Below are 26668 nucleotides of genomic sequence, written 5' to 3'. Positions count from 1 at the left end.
AGCTGTTGGAGCTCCAGAACAAATGACGACTTTTTCCCCACAATAGTTCCAACACACGCTGGTGAGCTCAGAAGGGCAACGCCCTAACCACAAAAATTGCCTCAAAGCTGCCTCTCTGCATTTAAGGCAATCAGAAGATCGAGCTTCGAGAAGCCACGTCTTGCCGAGTTCAGCCAACACTCCCTTGTTCAAAGGCTGTTTGCAAATATCCAAGATCTTGCAATAAAAAAAATCTTTGTTGGCTCGTGGTTTAACTTTGCATTTTTTTTAAAGTTATTAAATCCGGCAACTTGATTGCACCCCCATCAAAGAAATGATTCCAAAAATAGGTAAACCAATGATTTGAACACCAACTTTTTAAAAACAATTTTCATTTCAGGGAAGAAAAACCTCATCACGAGCAACACTCAATTTTTATTTAATGGCTTCGCTTATGAAAGGATGAAGAAAATTTGTGCTTTTCAGCTGGAGTCAGAAATTTGCATGTCCAGTATATTCCAATTTGCATTTACATCGTGTCTTAAACTTAGCAAAACGTCTCAAGGCGCTTCACAGGAGCGTTATCAGACAGAATGGCACTGAGCCACATAGAGATATCAGGACAGGTGACCAAAGGCTTGGTCAAAGTGGTAGGTTTTAAGAGCATATTAAAGAGAAAGAGAGAGGTAGAGAGGCGGAGAAGTTTAGGGAGAGAATTCCAGAGCTTAGGGCCCAGGCAGCTGAAGACACGGCCGTCAATGGTGGAGCGATTAAAATCAGGGATGTGCAAGAGGCCACAATTGGAGGAGCGCAGGAACTGCGGAGGTTGGAGGAGATTACAGATGTACTAAGATCCATGACCAAACTTTGAAAGACGCGAGATACATGTGATTTAAAAAAATAAAACAATATATGGTGCAACAGTCTTGTCCTTATAAAGCAACACGACTTTGCGGAAATGGATAGATTTTCTAGAATCCAAGAATCTTACAGCACAGGAGGCCATTCGGCCCATCGTGCCTGTGCCGGCTCTTTGAAAGAGCGATCCATTAGTCCCACTCCCCCTGCTCTTTCCCCATAGTCCTGCAAATGTTTCCCTTTCAAGTATTCATCCAATTCCCTTTTGAAAGTTACTATTGAATCTGCATCCACCGCCCTTTCAGGCAGTGAATTCCAAATCATAACCACTCGCTGTGAAAATGTTTTTCCCTCATGTCGCCTGTTTTGTTTGCCAATCACCTTAAATCTGTGTCCTCTGGTTACCGACCATTCTGCCAATGGGAACAGTTTCTTATTTACTCAATCAAAACCCTTCATAATTTTGAACACCTCTATTGAATCTCTGTTCTAAGTAGAACAACCCCAGCTTCTCCAGTCTCTCCACATAACTGAAGTCTTTCACTCCTCTGCCATTCCAGTAAATCTCCTCTGCACCCTCTCCAAGGTCTTGACATCCTTCCTAAAGTGTGATGCCCAGAATTGGCCACAATACTCCAGCTGGCTCCTAACCAGTGTTTTACAAAGGTTTAGCATAACTGCCTTGCTTTTGTACTCTCATCGTCATCATAGGCGGTCCCTCGAACGAGGATGACTTGCTTTCACACTAAAAGGGTTGAGTTCGCAGCTGTTTCAATGAAGCCTCTATTAATAAAGCCAAGAATCCTATATACTTTTTTAACAGCCATTTCAACTTGTCCTGCCACCTTCAAAGACTTGTGCATATACATCTCTCTGATCCTGCACACCCGTTAAAATTGTACCAGTTAGGTTATATTGCCTCTCCTCATTCTTCCTACCAAAATGAATCACTTTACACTTATCGGTGTTAAATAAATTTCATCTACCACGTGTCTGCCCATTTCACCAGTCTATGTCCTTCTGAAGTCTGTTACTATTCTCCTTATAGTTTACTACATTTCCATGTCAACTGCAAACTTTGAAATGATGTCCTGTATACCCAAGTCCAGGTCATGAATATATATCAAAAAGAGCAGTGATCCCAATACCGACCCCGGGGCACATCACTGCAGACCTCCAGTCTGAAATACAGGCCATGTCTATTGTAAAACAACCGCTCATATTCACACTGCAAATGCCTATCCTACATTGTCTAATGCAAGTTATTGTGTCACTCTTTTTAAAGAAAAAGTATATACAAATTCTTCAGCTACTCAAAGTACAACTCTGTTCAAAGCCTTTTAACTAACCTGTGTAGAGAGTCAGTGTCAGCTGTGGCTCAGTGGGTAGCACACTTGCTGAGTCAGAAGGTTGTGGGTTCAAGTCCCACTCCAGAGACTTGAGCACAAAATCTAGGCTGACATTCCCAAGTAGAGTGTTGAGGGAGTGCCGCACTGTCTGAGGCGCTGTCTTTCGGATGAGACGCTAAACCGAATCGCACCCCCCCGTCTGCCCTTTCAGGTGGATGCTAAAGATAATGTGGCACTGTTTTGAAAAAGAGCAGGGGAGTTATCCCCAGGGTCCGAGCCAATATTTAGTCCTCAGCCAACATCACTAAAAAAAATTATCACACTGCTGTTTGTGGGTACTTGCTGTCACGTTTCTTAAATTACAATAGTGTCTACATTTCAAAGGCTGTTCAGAGGTTTACAAGGTTAATTCCAGAGATGAGGGGGTTGACTTATGAGGATAGGTTGAGTTGATTGGGCCTCTACTCATTGGAATTCAGAAGAATGAGAGGTGATCTTATCGAAACTTATTAAGACAATGAGTGGGCTCGACAAGGTGGATGCAGAGAAGATATTTCCACTCATAGGGGAAACTAAAACTAGGGGACATAGTCTTAGAATAAGGGGCTGCCCATTTAAAACTGAGATGAGGAGAAATTTCTTCTCTCAGAGGGTTGTAAATCTATGGAATTCTCTGCCCCAGAGAGCTGTGGAGGCTGGGTCATTGAATATATTTAAGGCGGAGATAGACAGATTTTTGAGCAATAAAGGAGTAAAGGGTTATCGGGAGCGGGCAGGGAAGTGAAGCGGAGTCCATGATCAAATCAGCCATTATCTCATTGGAGCAGGCTCGAGGGGCCAGATGGCCTACTCCTGCTCCTATTTCTTATGTTCTTAAAAATACTTCATTGGCTGTAAATCTGGGGGAATCTGCTAAGGAATGTGCAGAGACATTCTCATCGAGTGTTGAGATTTTTCGGCGTTCACCGCAGTTTGAACAGTGAGCGACATCAGTTTTCGACAAATGGACACTTAAAAAAAAAAACACTGGCCAACTGACAACACTTACCATTGCTACATAATACAAGTGGCATTTATTACAGATCAGACAGGACAATGATTAATGTCGGCTCTGTAAAGTCTCGGAGAATTTCAGCAGCTGAATGTTGTAACTGGTAGACTGAAAATGAAAAATCAGACACCCCAAGGCTACTTCATAACCAGGTGAATTGGATTGTTCCTCTTTACTTCAATCATGTTGCTAATGGTATGAATAATTAAAATTGGGAGGTAAATTAATTATATCCCTTACTTTAAAAAGTTATTTAACTTGGAAATGAAGTAGTATTTTCCTTCTCTCCCAGTTCAAGGCCAGGATATATTTTTATTATACGTATGATTTACATACCATGTAAATTCATCTGCAGATTTGGGTATTTAACTGTGGCACTATTCTCTATCCTTGGACAATTAGCCTCAAACTTTGTGACCCAAGACACTAGTTGACTCTCCATGCTGCTAAAAACTCTAGCCAATACTATCCGTGGCTCAGTGGGTAGCACCCCCACTTCCAAGTCAGAAGGTTGTGGGTTGAAGCCCCACTCCAGAGACTTTAGCACATAAGAACATAAGAAATAGGAGCAGGAGTCGGCCATAGAGGCAATCTTATCGAAACGGATAAGATTATGAGGGAGCTTGACAAGGTGGATGCAGAGAGGATGTTTCCACTGATGGGGGAGACTAGAACTAGAGGGCATGATCTTAGAATAAGGGGCTGCCCATTTAAAACTGAGATGAGGAGAAATTTCTTCTCTCAGAAGGTTGTAAATCTGTGGAATTCGCTGCCTCAGAGAGCTGTGGAAGCTGGGACATTGAATAAATTTAAGACAGAAATAGACAGTTTCTTAAACGATAAGGGGTTATGGGGAGCGGGCGGGGAAATGGAGCTGAGTCCATGATCAGATCAGCCATGATCTTATTGAATGGCGGAGCTGACTCAAGGGGCTGTAGACCTACTCCTGTTCCTATTTCTATTTCTTATGTTCTTATACGGCCCCTTGAGCCTGCTCTGCCATTTAATACAATCATGGCTGATCCGATCATGGGTTCAGGTCCACTTCGTTGCCCAGGCTGACACTCCCTGTGCAGTACCGAGGAAGTGTTGCACTTGTGGAGGCGCCGTCTTTTGGATGAGACGAAAGGGGCTCAAGGGGGAAATCGATTGGAGATATTGGCCCATGGCGAAGTTACGCCGCTCGCCGGTAACCTTGAAGAAAAGCTGCCCACAAAGACCTGGTGCTCTCTGTGGTGCTGATTTCACCACTCCCGACGTTGATTTGATTCTATATGACTATGATTATGGCGCCAAGTCTCGGGGGCTTCCAGCGTCCAGCAGCAGTGAATGTCATCAGGCTGGCCAAGTAGCCAAACACACTGAAGAATTCTCACAGACAGCAAACCAGGAAGTAAAATGCACTGATTATACTTCATTTTAAAAATCTTTTTATAGAGAGTGAAATAAAGACTGGGGCATTCACATGGGATTAGGGTAGAAGCTGAAATGTCAAACACACTTAAAAAAAATTATATTAAAAACTATGGTATTATCATAATGGAAACAGTTCACATTCCACAAATATAAAATCAGTTTTTCAGAGCCAGAGAGTTTGTTCAGCATTATTTATGACCCAATATGCCATTAAAAATCCAGATACACCTCATTGAACAAGGCTTAACTTTATCAGGGGTTTTAACAGCGATCGTCCAGCATAAAGGGGAAAGCTCACGTTAGTTCAACTGATTGCTGGCTGTGGAGAGTTCAACAGCGCACCCCGTGAAGGAGCAGGGGATGATTGACAGCAACTTCGAGATTTCCCCGTATAACTGCGCATGTGTGGATGCCGGACGTTGCTGTCAGTTTCACAGAGCAATGACAGCGAACGACGACAGTTTTGTTGTCGTCATTACACCCACAAATTCTCCGCCAATACGCACTTAAGCCATCAAGTTTGTAAAATGCTGCCGGTACCAAGCCAGCTTTTGAATACTGGTTACAGGGGATAGGTGCAGGTCAAGGGGACTCTAGGCAGCACAAAACTGTAAGTAAATTAAATAAATTGGCACAAGGTTTTCAAGTTAGCAGCCAGCTGTTGGGCAGTGCCGCCTGAGGTACATGAAACAGCCCATATTCTGAAGGACGTGCTTATTTGTACTGCCAAAATGTCCGCCATGCTCCACCCTTTGTCTATGATTGGTCCCCTTGGAGGATAATCCACACCCCGAAATTTCACTGTAATGTGCAACTGGAACCGACTTTGCAAATTGTAACTCGATCCACTTTGACTTCCTGAAGCGACAGAGGACAGAGCTCCCCAGAAGACAGCAAGGGCCAGCCAAAGTGCCTTACCCCAGTCCAAGTGCATGCCTCCCCCAGCGCAAGTGCATCCTCCCCCCTCCCACCCCCATAGATGGGACAGGCATTGTGTATAGATTGGTAACAGGTTTATTGGGTATGAAGTGAATTGTGAGTGTGTCGTGACTTCTGGATATCATCCACTCCAACGATGTCCCTTGTAGGGGGTTGGAAGAACGTCTCCTCCCGCACCGCCCTCCCCCCCCCCCCCCCCCACCCGTGTCTCTCTTCCCCAGCCCCTCTCTCTCCCGCTTGCTCCCCCCAGCCCCTCTTTCGCTCTCGGCCCCCCAGCCCCTCTCTCGCTCGGCTCCAAGGCGACCGGGGGGTTGGGGGGTGGATGGAGAAAGAGAGTTGGAGCCTCAGGTCCTACTTCTCGGCACCAGGTGCATGGAATGACTTGGGCAGGGGGGAGGCGGAGCTTGTCGCATGTCTGTCAAAAAAAGTGCAGTACAAATAGTTACATCATATTCCTAAAACCATTCCTACGGTAATTGAAACAAAATACAATTTGTCTTGCTGTCGAAAGCAAAAGATTCTGGAGTGCCGACAAGGTCCGAGAAGTGTTGATGTGGGCTGGGCGGGTTCTATGGTATCTGGTGTCCGTACTAAGCCGTGCAAACTGCTTCTCATGTAGTTTCTGGAAATGCTTTTGTGCATGAGATGAGGAACTATGCACAAGTAGGAGAAGAATGCATTTGCAAAGTCTGTGATTCCCCCCATCCCCCTGCCTCTCCAATTCTAGTTATTTCTGGGCAGTCAGTCCATCAGTTTTTCACAAAGCAATCAACCAGGACGATTTATATCGGGTCTCAGCGCCAGGTTGAACTGGAAAAGCCTTCAGTTGCGACAGGCCTGTAAGCATTTTGGAAAATTTGTAGGCTAGCTGATTTTCGAGCAGGATATTGGGAAACGTACAAAAAACAGAACAGACCCGACTTGCATTCTTGGCAGTTACTTATGCAACATTAAGCCACATAGTCTTGAGGTACGTAGTGCTCCAAAAGGCACACGCTGTTGGCAAGCAAACGTGTGCTTAGTGCAAAGTCAGGAGCAGGCAGGTAAGGACAGAAATTTGCTTACATCAGTTTTGAGAATCTCTGTGCAACCTTGCCTGAATGTGGCCGGAAGGGATTTTGCTGCAGGTTTTTCTGCCATCTGGGTTTCCTTGTCATAACATTTACATGCACTAAAAAGTAATAAAGCAGGACCCTGCTCTCAGGACCAGCACAATGCCTGTACTTACGAAGATAAAAATTAGGAGCAGGAGCAGACCATACGGACCCTTGAGCCTGCTCCACCAATCAATAAGATCATGGCTGATCTTCGACCTCAACTCCACTTTCCTGCCTGATCCCCATATCCTTCGATTCCTAGACAGTTATCAAATCGGGAAAGAAAACTCATACCCAGAGCCAAAATGCAAGCCGAGAAACTTGCTTCCCCCTTTCATAGCAGGGAAGTCCTGCTACAACTGTACAGGGTATTGATAAGGCCATATCTAGAGTACTGCGTACAGTTTTGGTCTCCGTATTTAAGGAAGGATATACTTGCATTGGAGCCTGTTCAGAGAAGGTTCACTATGTTGATTCCGGAGATGAGGAGGTTTGACTTATGAAGATAGGTTGAGTCTATTCACATTGGAGTTTAGAAGAATGAGGTGTGATTTTATCGAAACACAAGATAAATAGGGGCTCGACAAGGTGGATGCAGAGAGGGTATTTCCACTCATAGGGAAAACTAAAACTAGGGAACATAGTCTCAGAATAAGGGGCCATCCATTTAAAACTGAGATGAGGAATTTCTTCTCTATGGAATTCTCTGTCCCAGAGAGCTGTGGAGGCTGGGTCTTTGAATATATTTAAGCTGGAGATAGACAGATTTTTGAGCGATAAGGGATTAAAGGGTTATGGGCAGCGGGCAGGGAAGTGGAGCTGAGTCCATGATCAGATCAGCCATGATCTTATTGAATGGCGGAGCAGGCTCGAGGGGCCGTATGGCCTACTCCTGCTCCTATTTCTTAGGGTTCTTCTCTCTGGCACGTAGTTTGGACTTCAGCCCAGTGTGATGGGCCAAAGTTTCTTCACTCTTACTGCATGGATTCTGTGCGAAGCGAGCAGGCAAGCAATTGCCAGCTGGCACCAAGGAAGCCGTCCAGCTGGCACTGGGTGGCAGGTTGTGGGCCAGTGATCACTAATCCCCAACTAACGTACCTGACAGACGCGTCATGGGTGCCTGAGGTGGACGAGCACTTCAGAACCCTGAATAGACACAGCAACCAACTTGCATTGTATACAGCGCCTTTAACGCAGTAAACTGCTCAAAGTGCTTCACAGGAGTGTTATCAAACAAAACTTGATACCGAGCCACATAAGGGGATTGCAGGACAGGTGACCCGAAAGCTTGGTCAAAGAGGGAAGGGTCGGGAACTCAGCTCGGGGTCAAATAGGATAGCAAGGTTGTGAATGGTCTGCTTCGGCCTCAGTTTGGCCAGTGAGAGGGATGGAGCCAGTGGCTAGGGAACGAAGTTTGTGGCGGGGACTTCAGTCTTCCAAGTATTTAGTTGGAGAAAATTTCTGCTCGCCCAACAGCGGATGTGGAAGGGACTTTGCTGGTTGGTATAAGGGGATGGGAAGTGGACGTTGCGGAACCACCTGTCAATGCCCCTTAGAACAGGGCTCAAATCCTACCCAGGCCCCATTTTAGAGACATTTGTGGAAACAGATATTACAAAATGATTATTCGGGGGAAAGAACCCCAGATATACCTCCGAATAGTGCACCAACCAACTGAGAACAAACCAAATTCAATCATCCTCAAATATATGCAAATGAAAAAAACGGGATGATAAAACTTTACGAGGAAAAAGCAACTGCTTTAAGCTATGGGTGTCAGACCTTGTATACGAGGTGGGAATGGAGAATCACGTGACTACTTAAAGTCACCATGCCTCTTTCATTCCTCCCTTATCCTCCGCTGGAGGGGGGTACGGTGAAATTTTCGAGACCGAGATCGCTAGATATTAGTTCGGTAAGGGTATCAAGGGATGTGGAGCTATGGCGGGTAAATGGAGTTGAGGTACAGATCGGCCATGATCTGACTGAATGGCGGAGTAGGTTCGAAGGGCTGAATGGCCTGCTCCTGTTCCTAGCTATGGAGAGGCAACAGGTCCAATGCTGCCTATTTCTGGTGTCCAGATACAGGCCTTTTCAGCAGGAAGTGTCGACAGCAATCCAGAGCTGGACCCCTGACTGATCCTTTTCGGAGTGAGACCAACTTTTCGCACTCAACTGGGGCCTAGTCTGAAAGAAGGATGTTGGTCCGGTTCTTGACTGGGGCAGAGAATGCATCATATAGAAGATAGTGTCTTTATAAATAACACTCAGTCTGTGTGATCTCCTGGACTGATATCAATCGCCTGAGTGGGTGGGAGAGGAATTTTCCAGTGTATGTTTTGCCCATTATTGGCCCTGGGTTTCTCTGTCTTTTGCCTCTCCCAGATGATTATATGGGGGATAGGTGGAGAGGGAGGATGCATTTAAGAATGCAAGAGCGGGAGCAGGCCATACGGCCCCTCAAGCGTGCAATAAGATCATGGCTGATTTTCGACTTCAGCAGGCTCGAGGGGCCGTATGGCCTACTATTTCTTATGTTCAACTCCACTTTCCCGCCCGAAACCCATATCCCTTAGTATAGAAAAATATATCAATTCCTGTCTTAATCAATGATGCTGAAGTTAGCATGAGCCGAGGGGCAGGATTAATGGACCAGCTGGTCTTTTTCTGCCGATCAACTTTGTATTTTCGAATCCCAGTACTGCGCGAGGCAGGGTACTGAGAGATTATGGGTGTCCCATTAGGACTTTTACACACCGTTTTAAATTGAACAATGAGTGTGAATAGAATAATCTACAACTTGATGTCTTGTCCCTCCCCGAGGATGAACATAATGCATTTGGGAGGCCAAAATCATGGTGTCAGCTGTGGCTCAGTGGGTAGCACACTTGCCTGAGTCAGAAGGTTGTGGGTTCAAGTCCCACTCCAGGGACTCGAGCACATTAATCTAGGCTGATGCTCCAGTGCTGAGGGAGCGCTGCACTGTCGGAGGTGATGTCTTTCAGATAAGACGTTAAACCGAGGCCCCGTCTGCTCTCTCAGGTGGACATAAACGATCCCACGGGCACTATTTCGAAGAAGAGCAGGGGGCGTTCTCCCCAGTGTCCTGGCCAATATTTATCCCTCAATCAACATAACAAAAACAGATTATCTGTTCATTATCACATTGCTGTTTGTGGGAGCTTGCTGTGCCCAAATTGGCTGCCGCATTTCCCACATTACAATAGTGACTACACTGCAAAGCGCTTTGAGACTTGTGGTGGCCGTTAAAGGCCCTATATAAATGCAAGTCTTTCTTTCTTTAAGACGCTTCTTAAAACCTACCTCTTGGACCAAGCTTTTGATCGCCTGTTTTAATACCTCCTTATGTGGCTCGGTGTCAAATCTTTGTTTGATAATCGCCCCTATGAAGCGACGTTCTACTACGTTAAAGGTGCTATATAAATGAAAGTTGCTGCTGAATATAAAAAACACGCTTTCCTGTGAGATTTTGCTCATTACACAAGCCAAGAGGAGATTTGTAGCACTGCTTGGAGCTACCCAGGCAAACAGTGAAATCATCTCCATCTGTACGTGGGGAGCTGCATCTGCTACAGCCTGAACTCCAACCGGCCAGAAAAACCACCATTAACCCGTCATAGCACCAGGCACGGTGGTTTCACGTCAGCCAACCGAGCATCCAGCTATTTTAACAAAATGGGTTTAACCAGGACCAGGATACAATTCTGCACATCCTGAACATTTCTGAAATTATACTGTATACATTTACAGGTCAAACACGACCAAAACCAATTGTAGTATATAAGGTTTAGTACTGGCACGAATAGATAACAGATAAAGAGCTGCAATTAAGTCAGTACTGAGGGAGCGCTGCACTGTCGGAGGTTCCGTCTTTCTGCCGAGATATTAAACCGAGGCCCCGTCTGCTCTCTCAGGTAAACATAATGACACTATTTCGAAGAGCAGAGGAGTTCTCCCCGGTGTCCTGCCCAATATTTATCCTTCAACCAACATCATTAAACAACAGGTCATTATCTGGTCATTGTCACATTGCTATTTGTGGGAGAACATCACCAAGAACATAAGAAATAGGAACAGGAGTAGGCCATACAGCTCCTCCAGCCTGCTCTGCCATTCAATAAGATCATGGCTGATCATTGACCTCAATTCTACGTTCCCGACCGATCCCCATATCCCTCGATTCCCCTCGCATCCATAAATATTTCAATCTCAGCCTTGAACATACTCAAAGACTCAGCATCCACAACCTTCTGGGGTAAAGAATTCCAAAGATTCATAACCCTGAGTGAAGAAAGTGCTTCTCCTCTCACCTCATTTGCTGAGCGCAAATTGGCTGCCGTGCTTCCTACATTACAAGTGATTCCTAAAAAAGGAATTCATTGGCTGTAAATTGCTTAGGGATGTCCTGAGGTCACAAAAGGCACAATGTAAACACAAGTCTTTCCTTTAATGCACAAAGCCTTTATTGGGCCAAAAATTGCGGTCGGAGGCTTCCCGCGGGCGGATGCCTCTGACCGAATTTTTATTTATTTATTTACCAAAGTACCTGGTGGACCTGGAGGAACAAACATTTCCGGTCCGAGGCCTCGAAGCGCAGTCCAGCACAGAGGCTCACATATCCCAGGAGCGTACGGGCATCCTGGGATCACAATGTCATATTCTCATTCATAGTAATTAATGGGAGCTCCCAGCTCCGATCATGATCAATGAGAAAACCCCGAAAATCAAATAACCCAACATAAATTTTAAAAATACATCATTTTTTAAAAGTGAATAGAAATTGCATTAAATTAAATGTTTGAGAAAAATTTAATTTTTGAAATTAAAATTTATTTTTTAAACAGTGTTAAAAATAAACTTACCTGCATAGACAGGGGGTTTTTAATAGAAAAAGTATTTATTTTTTCTATCTATTAAAACTTTTACGCTAGGAGAAAGCAGGCCTTGCGCCTACTTTTACCAGGCGTAAGAGTTTAAAGGACATATGCTGGGCAAATAGCCCAAATCTCCACCCGCGAAGGCCCTTCTCTTGGGTATATGCGCGATCTGTCAAAAGACATTTTGACAGATCACAAGGGCCGGATTTAGGCACATGCGTTTTGTGCGCCTAAACCAGAACTTGTGGGCACGTGCGCACATATCTGGAATGGTCGCAATTTCAGGGCCAGTATGTTACTTCATCTTCTCAACTTGCTCCCACCACCAGTGTCGAAGTGTGTGCAGCCAATGATCTTCCACCCTGGTGCTATACTGCTCGAAATGCCCTCTCCAAACACAAAGCAAGCTTGGAAGGACAAAAACGGCATTGCTGAGTGTTTTTAATTCAAGAGGACAAATGCGAACATATCATCACACGCCTACCATTACACTGAAATCCTAGTGACAACACCAGATTAGGAACACTGGCTACACAATCATCACACTGAAGGGAACATTAAACGCCCAGAGCTATGTAAAACGAGCAGCCTCTTTGCTAGAGCTCAGGTTGGTTTCCAAGCAGTTCCTGCAACGACATGCATCTAGCATGCTGGGCACACGAAGGGGCATGACTCAAAGCTCTCAACACACAAGCACCAACTGGCCCTGTCCGCTGGTGGGGCTAAAGGATAACTCAATGCACGAGCATTTCAAACGGCTGCCGAGAGTTCAGATTGTTCAGGAAATCTAGCCAAGAAATGACCAACTAGTGTGAATGAGCAAGATTATCAAACAGGGTGTTCTGTGGGAGAAATGACAGAACCGGAGAGATAAAAGTAGCAGAGGACAGTAGACAGGAGGAGTTACTGAAATCAGTAGCGACAGGGAGCAGGATGTGTGTTTTGGGGATGTGGGTGATGCTGATAAAGCCACATTTACTGCCCATCCGGAGCAGCCCAAGAAGCAAGAGCACTTCAGAGGGCACAAACGGCAGAAACTGTGTGCGACTGGAATAATGTTCAGGCCGGAATTAGCTGGGACGGCAAGTTTGGATTTAATGACAATAAAGCAACTTTCATGGCCAATTTTTCCTAATGCTATTCCACAAATTACCGGAACCCAACTTTACTGTACCCAAGCCCCAAATCATTACAATACCATATCCCAGCACCTTAATCATGACATGACTGTAGCCAACCACCAAACCACTACACTACTATATCCCAGCACCTTAATCACTGCTCTACTGTACACAAGCCCCAAATCACTACACTACCATATCCCAGTACCTTAATCACTAGGAAGAAAAGTGAAACAGAATATTTTGTAACTGATGAGAAACTGTTAAATGTTGGTGTTCAGAAAGATTTAGGTGGCTTTGTACAAGAAGTTAACATGCAGATACAGCAAGCAATTAGGAAGGCAAATTGCATGTTGGCCTTTATTGCAAGGGGGTTGGAGCACAAGAGTAAGGAAGTCTTACTACAATTGTACAGGGCCTTGGTGAGACCACACCTGGAGTACTGTGCACAGCTTTGGTCTCCTTGTTTGAAGAAAGATATACTTGCCTTAGAAGCGGTGCAACAAAGGTTCACTAGATCGATTCCTGGGATGAGAGGGTTGTCCTATGAGGAGAGGTTGAGTAGATTGGGCCAATACTCTCGAGTTCAGAAGAATGAGAGGTGATCTCATTGAAATTCTGAGGAGGGTATTGACAGGGTAGATGCTAAAAGGTTGTTTCCCCTGACTGGAGAGTCTAGAACTAGGGGCACAGTCTCAGGATACGAGGTCGGCCATTTAAGACTGAGATGAGGAGGAATTTCTTCACTCAGAGGATTGTGAAACTTTTTAATTTTCTACCCAAAGGGCTGCGGATTTTGAGTCGTTGAGTATATTGAAGGCGGAGTTTGATAGATTTGCGGACTCTAAGGGAATCAAGGGATGTGGGTATCGGGCAGGAAAGTGGAGTCGAGGTCAAAGATCAGCCATGATCTTATTGAATGACAGTCAGGCTTAAAGAGCCGAATGGCCTGCTCTTATTTCTTATGTTCACTAAGCTACTGTGCCCAAATCACTACTTTACCCTATCCCAGTACCTTAACCACTACCCTAGTGTACCCAAGCACCAAGCCACTCCACTACTCTATCCCAGTACCAAGCCAAAATACAACCAGTTCCCAGAGGATTATTCAACCACATGCGCTAATCCACCTTTCACATGGTGAAGATCCCCAATTCTGCCTCAGCACTCACTACTTGGGCAAGTGTATAAATCACAAACCAGTGCTAAAGCTGATCATTTCTTCTGGGAGCAGATTAATTTTTCAAAGGGGCTTTTTTGATGACTAAGAACAAGTTTGGTCGATGAAGGAATTTGCAAAAGTGAGCTCTGAATTACTTGAGGAGGCACGACTGGAAGGAAACGGCAAGAGCCGGCAATGCTCTGGCTGACCAGGGACAGACGGGCACTGCCACAAGGTGACTGGAGGTGAAGAATCTGTGCTCCTCAAAGTAAAAGCGTCACGGCTCGGAATCTGCGGTCCCGATGGCAGCGAACTGGCAGTGTTCATACGCAGCCTATTGTGGAAATCCTGAAGTTGTGTTCGGACAGTGACAGCTCAGACACTGGTTGTGATCTGGCCACCCCTCCTCCCACCCCATCACCACCAGAGCCAGCAATCAGTGAAATCTGTCAAATCATGGACACTGGCAAACATTTTGGCTCTTCTGCAGTAATAATGCTGTTAAATACCCCAATAAAAGCTAGATCCAAAGGGATTAGGTGTAACTGGGATTCTAACAGCATGTCGGTTGCTAAACAAAGGCTATGGCTCTGAAAACTAACTTCAATTTCGAGCAGTATCAAATTTATCCATTTTAATAAAAATGAACATTTTAAGAAAATTTAAAAGAAAAATGTAATCTTTTTAAAAAAGTTTGTCCATCTTTATTTCAGGTTTGTTTTTTCCCCATGTGAGAGCCCCAATCTTTAGTTTTGCTCGTTCAAGATTTTCAAAACAGTAGAACTTTAAGTGCTTACTCACTTCCTGGTTCACTGTCTGTGTGAATTCAGCATTTTGATTGGCTGCTTCGTCAGCTTGTTGACGTCACAGCAGCTCGCGCTGGTGGATCCCCACTAACCTCCGTTTATTTCAATTACATATTGGAAAACCCGAATTTCTCGACACAGGGACCGTGAGGATCTTTGTGCAGAGTGTACTTTGGGGCCACTGACCACAAATTCCGGGCCCACGTGTATTTCAAATTGCAACACCAACTTGTATTTATATGGCGCCTTTAATGTAGTGAAACGTCCCACGGTGCTTCACAGGAGTATTATGAGACCAAAAATTTGACACCGAGCCACATAAGGAGAAATTAGCGCAGGTGACCAAAAGCTTGGTCAAAGAGGTAGTTTTTAAGGAGCGTCTTGAAGGAGAAAAGAGAGGTGAAGAGGTTTAGGGAGGGAGTTCCAGAGCTTGGGGCCCAGGCAACAGAAGGCACGGCCACCAATGGTTGAGCGATTATAATCAGGAATGCTCAAGAGGTCAGAATTAGAGGAGTGCAGACATATCAGGGGGTCATGGGGCAGAAGGGGATTATAGAGATAAGGGAGGGGGTGAGGCCATGGAGGGATTCGAAAACAAAAGATGAGAATTTTGAAATCGAGGTATTGCTTAACCGGAAGTCAATGTAGGTCAGTGAGCACAGGGGTGAGGGTGAGTGGGACTTGGTGCGAGTTAGGACACGGACAGCTGAGTTTTGGATCACCTCTGGTTTACGTAGGGGAGAATGTGGGAGGCTAGCCAAAAGTGCGTTGGAATAGCCAAGTCTAGAGATAACAAAGGCACGGATGAGACCATTCTCACTGAATCTCCAGACTCTCTGTGTTGCCCTCAGTGTGACGCATTCACAAAATTGCGTCATTGCTAACACACTACTCCTTTAAACAAAAGTAGAATTATGACAAAGTCGGAAACATTTGGGGATCTATAAAACAAAAAAAATCTCCGATCTAAGTACAGCAGGCTTTAAACTGGCCGCAGGAATTGGAAGGGTGGACATTTCCAACTCTTTGCGCTTTCTCCTGCATCAATAGAACTCCGAACTTCACAATATTTTACCTTTGTGCTCGCTGCAAGCACACACCAAGCTTGGAAGGACAAGGCAGTGTTCCTGAGTGTTTTCAATTCAAGAGGACAAGTGTGACACTGTCACGTATTATCCGGCTTGCTTGAAAGAGGATTCATTGCAAGTTCTGCAGAGCTCAGTATGTATGTAAGGAACAACCCTAAATTCAGAGCGTGGCTTCTCAAACAGCAACTTGCATTTATATCGCGCCTTTAACGTAGTAAAACATTGCAAGGTGCTTCACAGGAGCGTTATCAAACAAAATCTGAGCCACAAAGTGACATTAGTACAGGTGACCAAAAGCTTGGTCAAAGAGGTAGGTTTTAAGGAGTGTCTTAAAGGAGGAAAGAGAGGTAAAGAAGCGCAGAGGTTGAGGCAGGGAGTTCCAGTGCCTAGGGCCCAGGCAGCTGAAGGCATGGTCGCCAATGGTGGAGGGATAAAAATCAGGTGATGCGCAAGAGGCCAGAATTGGAGGAGCGCAGAGATCTCGGAGAGTTGTAGGGCTGAAGGAGGTTACAGAAATAGGGAGGGGTGAGGCCATGGAGCGATTTAAAAATGAGGATGAGAATTTTAAAATTGAGGCGATGCCGGACCAGGAACCAATGTGGGTCAGCGAGCACAGGAGTGGTGGGTGAATGGGACTTGGTGCGAGTTACGACACGGGTAGCGGAGTTTAACAAGAAGCCACAGTATTTTTAGACACCCTTGTCAGCATATTGAGTGCACAGTTTAAGCGTTTAGGAAGTGCTCACTCAGCCATTGCAGTTCTCGGTTCCTTTGAGTGAGACCATCCTTCCATCACAAGTCAATCAGCCACTTGCAACTTAACGCGCCAAACGACAAAGCCCATGTCCTTAGCAGTCCTAAACTCGCTGACCTACACTGGCTCTTAGTCCAGCAACGACTCAATATTAAAATTCTCACCCTTGTTTTCAAATCCCTCCAGGGCCTCGCCCCGCCCTATCGCTGTAACCTCCTCCAGCTCCGCGACCAATGTTCCTGTCAGGTCCTCCACAGACCATGCACCGGCTTTTATATTTTAAAAAACTGCATGCGCGAATATTTGAACAGGCCGCACAGCCCATTACAGAGCCCTTGCACCAAAAAAAAAGCAGGACCATTGCCTACAACCCTCCGAGATCTCTGCATGCTTCCAATTCTGGCCTCTTGCGTATCCTCAATTTTAATCGCTCCACCATTGGCGGCCGTGCTTTCAGCTGTCTACAACCTAAGCTCTGGAATTCCCTCCCTAAACCACTCCGCCTCCCTCTCCTCCTTGAAGACACTTTTTGAAAACGACATCTTTCATCATGCTTTTGGCCCCCTGTCCTAATCTCTCATGTGGCTCGGTGTCAAATTTCGTATAATCCTTCCTGTGAAGCGCCTTGTGAGGTTTTATTACGTTCCAGGCACTGTATAAATGCAAGTTGTTGTTGTTAGTGTTTTTGAGATCAAACTGAAGCTGTAAACCTGCTCCAGGCTCGATCTTTTCATTAGAAAAAAAAGCAGGTAAGTGACTGCAACACGCTCGCCCTGTCCCAACACACACCAGCCTCGAGGGCAAAACATCCGTGCAACCGACTGCAATTACAACTCAAGCCTTTTTCTGGTGACACGGCCCCTGCGATCCTCCAGTGAAGGATCTGCAATTTACACCGTCCACAGAAATGCTGAGGGCTAATTCTAAGCATGTTTGTACTCGCACCTCCCATCATCATTATCGGCAATCCCTCGAAATCGAGGAAGACTTGCTTTCACTCTAAAAGTGAGTTCTCAGGTGACTGTACAGTCCAATACAGGAATTACAGTCTCTGCCACAGGTGGGACAGACAGCAGTTAAAGGAAAGGGTGGGTGGGGAGTCTGGTTTGCTGCACGCTTCTTCCGCTTGTATTCGGTGACGAGACTCGAGGTGCTCAGCACCCTCCCGAATGCACTTCCTCCACTTAGGGTGGGTTTTTGACGAGGGACTCCCAGGTGTCTGTGGGGATGTTGTAATTAATCAAGGAGGCTTCCTCTGTCCACCTGGGACTCGCTTGCCGAGTAGGAGTTCCGAGTAGAGCACTTGCTTTGGCTGTCTCGTGTTGGGCATGTGGACGATGTGGCCTCCCTCACCCGCTACGACTGTCAATGTCCCTCTACCAACAAGCAACAGGTGGTGCTGTTCAGAGAGGTGGGGCAGATGTCACCACTACTGGCGTATTTAAGTAAGGGTGTGGAGCGACGGGGGTGTTTATACCTGGGAAAAAAAACCACAAGAACCCATATGCTGAATTCGTCATCTTGAATTACTCCAACCACCATTGGAAGGCCAGGATCTCTCAGTTCATGCTGACACTGTACAAACACGTCACGAGTCCACCATTACTGGCGGCAGCATGGGTAACCAAGGTAACGAGAGGTCAGTAGTCCACTGCAGCGGTGCATTGTAGGACTGGTGCAGGATGGGGGTGGGTGGGGGGGGGGCGCTATGTCAGGATACAGTTTCTCCACAGAGAGAGTTCCAATCTCAGTCAAGCCCCTCTGGTATGGGAGAGGAGAGGAGAGGGGAATGAAAAGACCCTCCTCCTGCTCTCCCATTGGCTGACTATTAGACCAAGACCCCGGTCACCTGCCTGTCTTCGCGATCCAGAGAACTCCGACAGCGGAGAAGGAATACAACCAACACAATGGCCCTCCTCTAGCTCCTGGCCCAACTCCCACTAAGCTCAACCTCTGCTCGTGTTGTGCTGGGTCAGTGTTGCTGCAATATTGGAAAAACACAGGCTTGGAAATGCTGCTTGCTTGCAAATACTCTGGAAATGCAAGATGCATGTTTTGAATTGGGCATTCAAATAGTCCTGTATTATGTGTTGCATGAAAGACTTTAATTTTTCTACAGCGCCTTTCACCACCTCAGGGAGTCCCAAAGCGCTTCACAGCCAATGAAGTACTTTTTGAAGTGTAATCACTGTTGTAATGTGAGAAACGCAGCAGCCAATTTGCACACAGCAAGCTCCCACAAATAGCAATGTGATAAATGACCAGATAATCTGTTTTTGTTATGTTGATTGAGGGATAAATATTGGCCCCAGGATACCAGGGATAACGCCCCTGTTCCTCTTCGAAATAGTGCTGTAGAATGTTTTACATCCACCTGAGAGAGCAGACGGGGCCTCGGTTTAATGTCTCATCTGAAAGTCAGCACCTCTGACAGTGCAGCACTCCCTCAGCACTGCACTGGAGTGTCAGAGTGGATTTTTGTGCTCAAGTCTTTGGAGTGGGACTTGAACCCACAACCTTCTGATACAAGAGCCACTGAGCTATGGCTGACATGTTTAAAATGTCTGTGATTTGATTGGTTAATAACCTACATGTATACAGCACCTCCAATGTAAAGAACAGCCAGAAAGATAATCAATGCCAAGCCAGGAAGGAAGAGATTAGGAGGGGTGATCAAAGGGTTGCTCAGTGATGGCCTGTGAAAAGGGCTTTAAAGAAAGAGAGACAGACGGAAAAGTTTTAGTCAAGGCAGGACGAAGCGAAAGGGAGGATGTGCACGAAGTCCGAGTCAGAGCAATGGAGTGGGTGAGGGGATTTATACAAGGCTGGAAAAGATTACAGATATGTGGTGAGGGATTTAAAGCTGGAGGTGAAATTCAACTTTGGTGCGGTTGCAAAATAGGCGTAAGCACAGGCTGGGTGCTGGAAGAACAGGAGAGAGAGAAAGAATGATTTATATTGCGCCTTTCACCTTGAGAGCATTTGCATAGTTCCACGTGAGTGTCCCCAAACTAAGGGCCATAAATATAAGGCAGTTACGAATAAATTCAGGAAGGAATTCAGGAGAAACTTCCTTCACCCAGAGAGTGGTTAGAATGTGAAACTTACTACCACAAGGCATGGTAGATGCGAAAGGCATTTAAAGGGAAGCAGCTGGTCCCTAAGCTCTGGAATTCCCTCCCTAAATCTCGCTGCCTCTCTCTCTCCTCCTGCAAGACGCGCCTTAAAACCTTTCTCTTTGACCAAGCTTTTAGTCACCTGTAGGAACCAATTAGGAAGGCAAATGGCATGTTGTCCTTTATTGCAAGGGGGTTGGCATACAAAAGTAAATAAGGTCTTGCTATAACTGTACAGGGCTTTGGTGAGACCACACCTGAAGCACTGCAGTTTTGGTCTCCTTATCTAAGGAAGGATATACTTGCCTTGGAGGCAGTGCAACAAAGATTCATGAGATTGATTCCTGGGATGAGAGGAGAGTGTGTAGAATGAGTGTGTAGAATACTCTCTGGAGTTTAGAAGAATGAGAGGTGATCTCATTGAAACATAAGATTCTGAGGGGAATTGATAGGGTAGATGCTGAGAGGTTGTTTCCCCTGGCTGGAGTGTCTAGAACTAGGGGTCACAGTCTTAGGATAAGGGGGTCAGAGTTTTAAGACAGAGATGAGGAACAATTTCTTCATTCAGAGGATTGTGAAGATTTGGAATGATCGACCCCAGTTGTGAGTATATTCAAGGCTGAAATCGATACATTTTTGGACTCTCGGGCAATTAAGGGATATGGAAATCTGGAAGGAAAGTGGAGTTGAGGTTGAAGATAACCCATGATTTTATTGAATGGTGGAGCAGGCTCGAGGGGCTGTATGGCCTACTCATGCTCCTAATTATGTTCTTATATCTCGTTATGTGAAAGGAATAGAAGGATATGCCGATAGGGTAAGATGAAGTAGGGTGGTAGCAGGCTCGTGCGGCAGACCAGTTGGACCGAATGGCCTGTTTCTGTACTGTAAATGCCATGGAGTTTCTGGGGAAATGCTAGTTTCCATTCCATGGTCTCGTGAACCTCTGATGCAAAGAGAAGCTCACAGCTGAAACGGAATGGCTGCTTCACACTTCCACACGTACCAAAGTTCAAGATGTGTGCAATTACCGAGAGCCCTGGTTGCAGACTGGGCATGTCATTTATATACCGGCTCATCATCTGCTGGAATTATACAGACCAGGAGCTTTGAACAGAGACCCAGTCAGCTGGTGACAGGATGTATACACAACTTGGCGAGTGTACAATGGCAGCAGCACCACCCCCATCAACCCACTAATGGGGCTGGCCAGGAAAGACAGACTCGAGAAACCACCTCCTCCTTTTAAAGAGAATACAACATTTGGAAGTGGCATTGAGTTTCTGTGCCAGAGAACTTTCTGGAACAAGCAGTGACACGGGTTTACGCAGGTCACATTGCTGACAGATCTGCCGGGGCCGGATGATGCCTGTGTTGAAAGAAAAAGGAAAAAAAGAGAAAGGAAAGAAAGACTTGCATTTCTTTCACTACCACCGGATGTCCCAAAGCGCTTTACAGCCAATGAAGTCGTTTGGGAGTGTAATCAGTGTTATATTGTAGGAAATGCGGCAGCCAATTTGCGCACATCAAGCTCCCACAAACAGCAATGTGATAATGATCTGATCATCTATTTATTTGTTATATTGATTTGAGGGATAAATATTGGCCCCAGGAGACCGGACGAGATTTCCCCTACTCTTCTTCGAAATACTGCTATAGGATCTTTTACATCCACCTGAGAGAACAGACGGGGCCTCGGTTTAACGTCTCATCCGAAAGATGGCCCCTCCGACAGTGCGGCGCTCACTCAGTACCGCCTCTCCGATAGTGCGGCGCTCCCTCAGTACCGTCCCTCCGACAATGCGGCGCTCCCTCAGTACTGTCCCTCCGACAGTGCGGCGCTCCCTCGGTACTGTCCCTCCGACAGTGCGGCGCTCCCTCAGTACTGTCCCTCCGACAGTGCGGCGCTCCCTCAGTACTGTCCCTCCGACAGTGCGGCGCTCCCTCAGTACTGCCCCTCCGACAGTGCGGCGCTCCCTCAGTACTGTCCCTCCGACAGTGCGGCTCTCCCTCAGTACTGTCCCTCCGACAGTGCGGCTCTCCCTCAGTACTGTCCCTCCGACAGTGCGGCTCTCCCTCAGTACTGTCCCTCCGACAGTGCGGCTCTCCCTCAGTACTGTCCCTCCGACAGTGCGGCGCTCCCTCAGTACTGTCCCTCCGACAGTGCGGCGCTCCCTCAGTACTGTCCCTCCGACAGTGCGGCGCTCCCTCAGTACTGTCCCTCCGACAGTGCGGCGCTCCCTCAGTACTGCCCCTCCGACAGTGCGGCGCTCCCTCAGTACTGCACTGGAGTGTCAGCCTGGATTTTTGTGCTCAAGTGCCTGGAGTGAGATTTGAACCCACAACATTCTGACTCAGAGGCGAAGTGCGACCCACTGAGCCGCGGCTTGTCTCCATCACGTTTAGAGCCATTTTCAGTGGGAAGGAAAATGAAACTGAGAGCAATGAGGAGCCAAGAGAGACGGTGGGACCGCGGCTCCCGCTCCACAGGCTGCCGCACCTCACAGCCCCGTACTCAGGTCCCCGGTACCCCAGCCCGGGTCTCCCTCTCCCCCGGTGCGCCAGGCCGGGACCTCCAGTCCCGGGTCCCCCGGTACCTTCGGCCCAGTCCTCGGTCTCCCGGGCCCGGTCTCTCTCTCTCTCTCTCTCTCTCTCCCTTCTCCCTCTCCCCCAGTACCTGGCTCCGTTTCTTCTGTTTGCGCCGCTCCGCCATAGCTCCGGGCCCGACTGACGTGTCCCGGGGCAACCAAGCCTCGCGAGAGCCCGGCGCCCGCCCCCGACACCGCCCCCTGCCGCCCGGGAGGGAGAACTGCACTCACACCGCCATCTGCCGCTCGGGAGGAGGAACTGCAGCCACACCGCCACCTGCCGCCCGGGAGCGGGAACTGCAGCCACACCGCCACCTGCCGCTCGGGAAGTTAAACTGCGGCCACACCGCCATCTGCCGCCCGGGAGAGTGAACACCAGCCACACCGCCACCTGCCGCAGGGAGGGGAAGCTGCAGCCACACCGTCACCTGCTGCCGGGAGGGTAAACTGCAGTCACACCGCCACCTGCCGCGCGGAGGGAAAACTGCAGTCACACCGCCATCTGCCGCCCGGGAGCGGGAACTGCAGCCACACCGCCACCTGCCGCCTGTGAGAGCAAACACCAGCCACATTGCCACCTGCCGCCTGGAGGGGGAACTGCAATTACACCGCCATCTGCCGCGCGGGAGGGCGAACTGCAGCCACACCACCACCTACCGCCCGTGAGACGGAACTGCAGTCACACCGCCATTGCCTCCAGGCCACGTCTAAGATTACCCCAACCTCTGTCGTTGAGCTGCAGTATGCGGACGATGCCTGTGTCTGCGCACATTCAGAGGCTGAACTCCAGGATATAGTCAATGTATTCACTGAGGCATATGAAAGCATGGGCCTTACGCTTAACATCCATAAGACAAAGGTCCTCCACCAGCCAGTCACTGTCGCTCAGCACTGCCCTCCAATCATCAAGAGCCACGGCGCGGCCCTGGACAACGTGGACCATTTCCATATCTCGGGAGCCTCTTATCAACAAAGACAGACATTGATGCGGAGATTCAACATCGCCTCCAGTGCACGAATGCAACCTTCGACCTTCTGAGGAAAAGAGTATTTGAAGACCAGGCCCTCAAATCTACCACCAAGTTCATGGTCTACAGGGCTGTAGTAATACCTGCCCTCCTGTATGGATCTGAGGAATGGATGATGTATACAAGGCACCTCAAGTTGCTGGAGATAGATCATCAACGATGCCTCCGCAAGATCCTGCAAATCTCCTGGGAGGACAGGCGCACCAACATCAGTGTCCTCGAACAGGCCAACATCCCCACTACTGAAGCACTGACCATATTTGATCAGCTTCGCTGGGCAGGCCACATAGTTCCGGCGGCAGCATTGGTGAGGCCTACAAAAGGCCAGTGCGACCAGCATCTCGGGGCGTCGGCGAGAGGCGGGAGTTCTGGCGGCAGCGTTGGTGAGGCCTACAAAAGGCGTGGCTTGAGCAGCTGCAGCAGGGACAGAAGGCAAAAAAGTAGAAAGAAATCGAAAGGTGAACTCACAGCCAAAGGTGTAAGTGATTGGCTGGTGATTGGTAAGTAGTTTTTCTTTTTCTTTTCTATTTCAGTCAGTAACTTTTAGCATTGTGGTTGCCAAATTAAGTTAATCTAGGGGTTAATTCATGGCAGGAGAGCTTGGACATGTTTTATGCTCCTCCTGTATCATGTGGGAAATCAGGGACGCCTCTGGTGTGCGGGAAGTGTATCCGCCTCCAGCTCCTGACGAACCGTGTTGCGGAACTGAAGCTGAGTGTGGATTCACTCTGGAGCATGCACGATGCTGAGAATGATGTGAATAGCACATTTAGTGAATTGGTCTTACCGCAGGTAAAGGGTACACAGCCAGATAGGGAATGGAAGACCAACAGGAAGAGCAGTGCAAAGAAGGTAGTGCAGGGGTCCCCTGCGGTCATCCCCCTGCAAAACAAATACACCGCTTTGGGTACTGTTGAGGGGGATGACTCATCAGGGGAGGGCAGCAGCAGCCAGGTTCATGGCACCGTGGCTGGCTCTGCTGCACAGGAGGGCAGGAAAAAGAGTGGGAGAGTAATAGTGATAGGGGATTCGATTGTAAGGAAAATAGATAGGCATTTCTGCGGCCGCAACCGAGACTCCAGGATGGTATGTTGCCTCCCTGGTGCAAGGGTCAAGGATGTCTCGGAGCGGGTGCAGGACATTCTGAAAAGGGAGGGTGAACAGCCAGTTGTCGTGGTGCATATAGTTACCAACGACATAGGTAAAAAATGGGATGAGGTCCTACGAGACGAATTTAGGGAGCTATGAGTTAAATTAAAAAGTAGGACCTCAAAAGTAGTAATCTCAGGATTGCTACCAGTGCCACGTGCTAGTCAGAGTAGGAATCGCAGGATAGCTCAGATGAATACGTGGCTTGAGGAGTGGTGCAGCAGGGAGGGATTCAAATTCCTGGGGCATTGGAATCGGTTCTGGGGGAGGTGGGACCAGTACAAACCGGACAGTCTGCACCTGGGCAGGACCGGAACCAATGTCCTGGGGGAGTGTTTGCTAGTGCTGTTGGGGAGGAGTTAAACTAATATGGCAGGGGGATGGGAACCAATGCAGGGAGACAGAGGGAAACAACATGGAGACAGAAGCAAAAGACAGAAAGGAGAAGAGTAAAAGTGGAGGGCAGAGAAACCCAAGGCAAAAAACAAAAAGGGCCACTTTACAGCAAAATTCTAAAGGGTCAAAGTGTGTTTAAAAAGGCAAGTCTGAAGGCTCTGTGCCTCAATGCGAGGAATATTCGGAATAAGGTGGATGAATTAACTGCGTAGATAGCAGTTAATGGATACGATGTGGTTGGCATCATGGAGACATGGCTCCAGGGTGACCAAGGCTGGGAACTCAACATCCAAGGGTATTCAACATTTAGGAAGGATAGACAGAAAGGAAAAGGAGGTGGGGTGGCGTTGCTGGTTAAAGTGGAAATTAATGCAATTGTAAGGAAAGACATTAGCTTGGATGATGTGGAATCGGTATGGGTGGAGCTACGGAATACCAAAGGGCAGAAAACGCTAGTGGGAGTTGTGTACAGACCTCCAAACAGTAGTAGTGATGTTGGGGAGGGCATCAAACAGGAAATTAGGGGTGCATGCAATAAAGGTGCAGCAGTTATCATGGGTACTTTAATATGCATATAGATTGGGTTAACCAAACTGGAAACAATACAGTGGAGGAGGATTTCCTGAAGTGCATAAGGGATGGTTTTTTAGACCAATATGTCGAGGAACCAACTAGGGGGGAGGCCATCTTAGACTGGGTGTTGTGTAATGAGAGAGGATTAATTAGCAATCTCGTTGTGCGAGGCCCCTTGGGGAAGAGTGACAATAAGGTGGAATTCTACATTAGGATGGAGAATGAAACAGTTAATTCAGAGACCATGGTCCAGAACTTAAAGAAGGGTAACTTTGAAGATATGAGGCGTGAATTGGCTAGGATAGATTGGCGAATGATACTTAAGGGGTTGACAGTGGATGGGCAATGGCAGGCATTTAGAGACCACCATGGATGAAATACAACAATGGTACATCCCTGTCTGGCGTAAAAATAAAAAGGAAAGGGGGCTCAACTGTGGCTATCAAGGGAAATCAGGGATAGTATTAAAGCCAAGGAAGTGGCATACAAATTGGCCAGAAATAGCAGCGAACCCGGGGAGTGGGAGAAATTTAGAACTCAGCAGAGGAGGACAAAGAGTTTGATTAGGGCAGGGAAAATAGAGTACGAGAGGAAGCTTGCAGGGAACATTAAAACGGACTGCAAAAGCTTCTATAGATATGTAAAGAGAAAAAGGTTAGTAAAGACAAACGTAGGTCCCCTGCAGTCAGAATCAGGGGAAGTCATAACGGGGAACAAAGAAACGGCAGACCAATTGAACAAGAACTTTGGTTCGGTATTCACTAAGGAGGACACAAACAACCTTCCGGATATAAAAGAGGTCAGAGGGTCTAGTAAGGAGGAGGAACTGAGGGAAATCCTTATTAGTCGGGCAATTGTGTTGGGGAAATTGATGGGATTGAAGGCCGATAAATCCCCAGGGCCTGATGGTCTGTATCCCAGAGTGCTTAAGGAGGTGACCTTGGAAATAGCGGATGCATTGACAGTCATTTTCCAACATTCCATTGACTCTGGATCAGTTCCTATGGAGTGGAGGGTAGCCAATGTAACCCCACTTTTTTAAAAAAGGAGGGAGAGAGAAAACAGGGAATTATAGACCGGTCAGCCTGACATCGGCGGTAGTGGGTAAAATGATGGAATCAATTATTAAGGATGTCATAGCAGCGCATTTGGAAAGAGGTGACATGATAGGTCCAAGTCAGCATGGATTTGTGAAAGGGAAATCATGCTTGACAAATCTTCTGGAATTTTTTGAGGATGTTTCCAGTCGAGTGGACAAGGGAGAACCAGTTGATGTAGTGTATTTGGACTTTCAGAAGGC

General features: G+C 47.2%; 1 protein-coding gene across 1 annotated transcript in view; it reads right to left on the bottom strand.

The window, feature by feature from the left end:
• Positions 1 to 22403, bottom strand: part of sec62 (SEC62 homolog, preprotein translocation factor) — a 48713-nt gene extending 26310 nt beyond the window's left edge. Inside the window, exon 1 of the mRNA XM_070883808.1 lies at positions 22312 to 22403. Coding sequence (XP_070739909.1) covers positions 22312 to 22347 — 36 coding nt within the window. The 5' untranslated portion in view covers positions 22348 to 22403. The remainder of the gene's footprint in view (positions 1 to 22311) is intronic.
• Between the last annotated feature and the right edge of the window lie 4265 nt (positions 22404 to 26668).

Source organism: Pristiophorus japonicus, chromosome 6 (assembly GCF_044704955.1).
Source record: "Pristiophorus japonicus isolate sPriJap1 chromosome 6, sPriJap1.hap1, whole genome shotgun sequence".
In the NCBI taxonomy this organism is placed as follows: domain Eukaryota; kingdom Metazoa; phylum Chordata; class Chondrichthyes; family Pristiophoridae; genus Pristiophorus; species Pristiophorus japonicus.
This window is presented reverse-complemented; position numbering and strand designations above follow the sequence as displayed.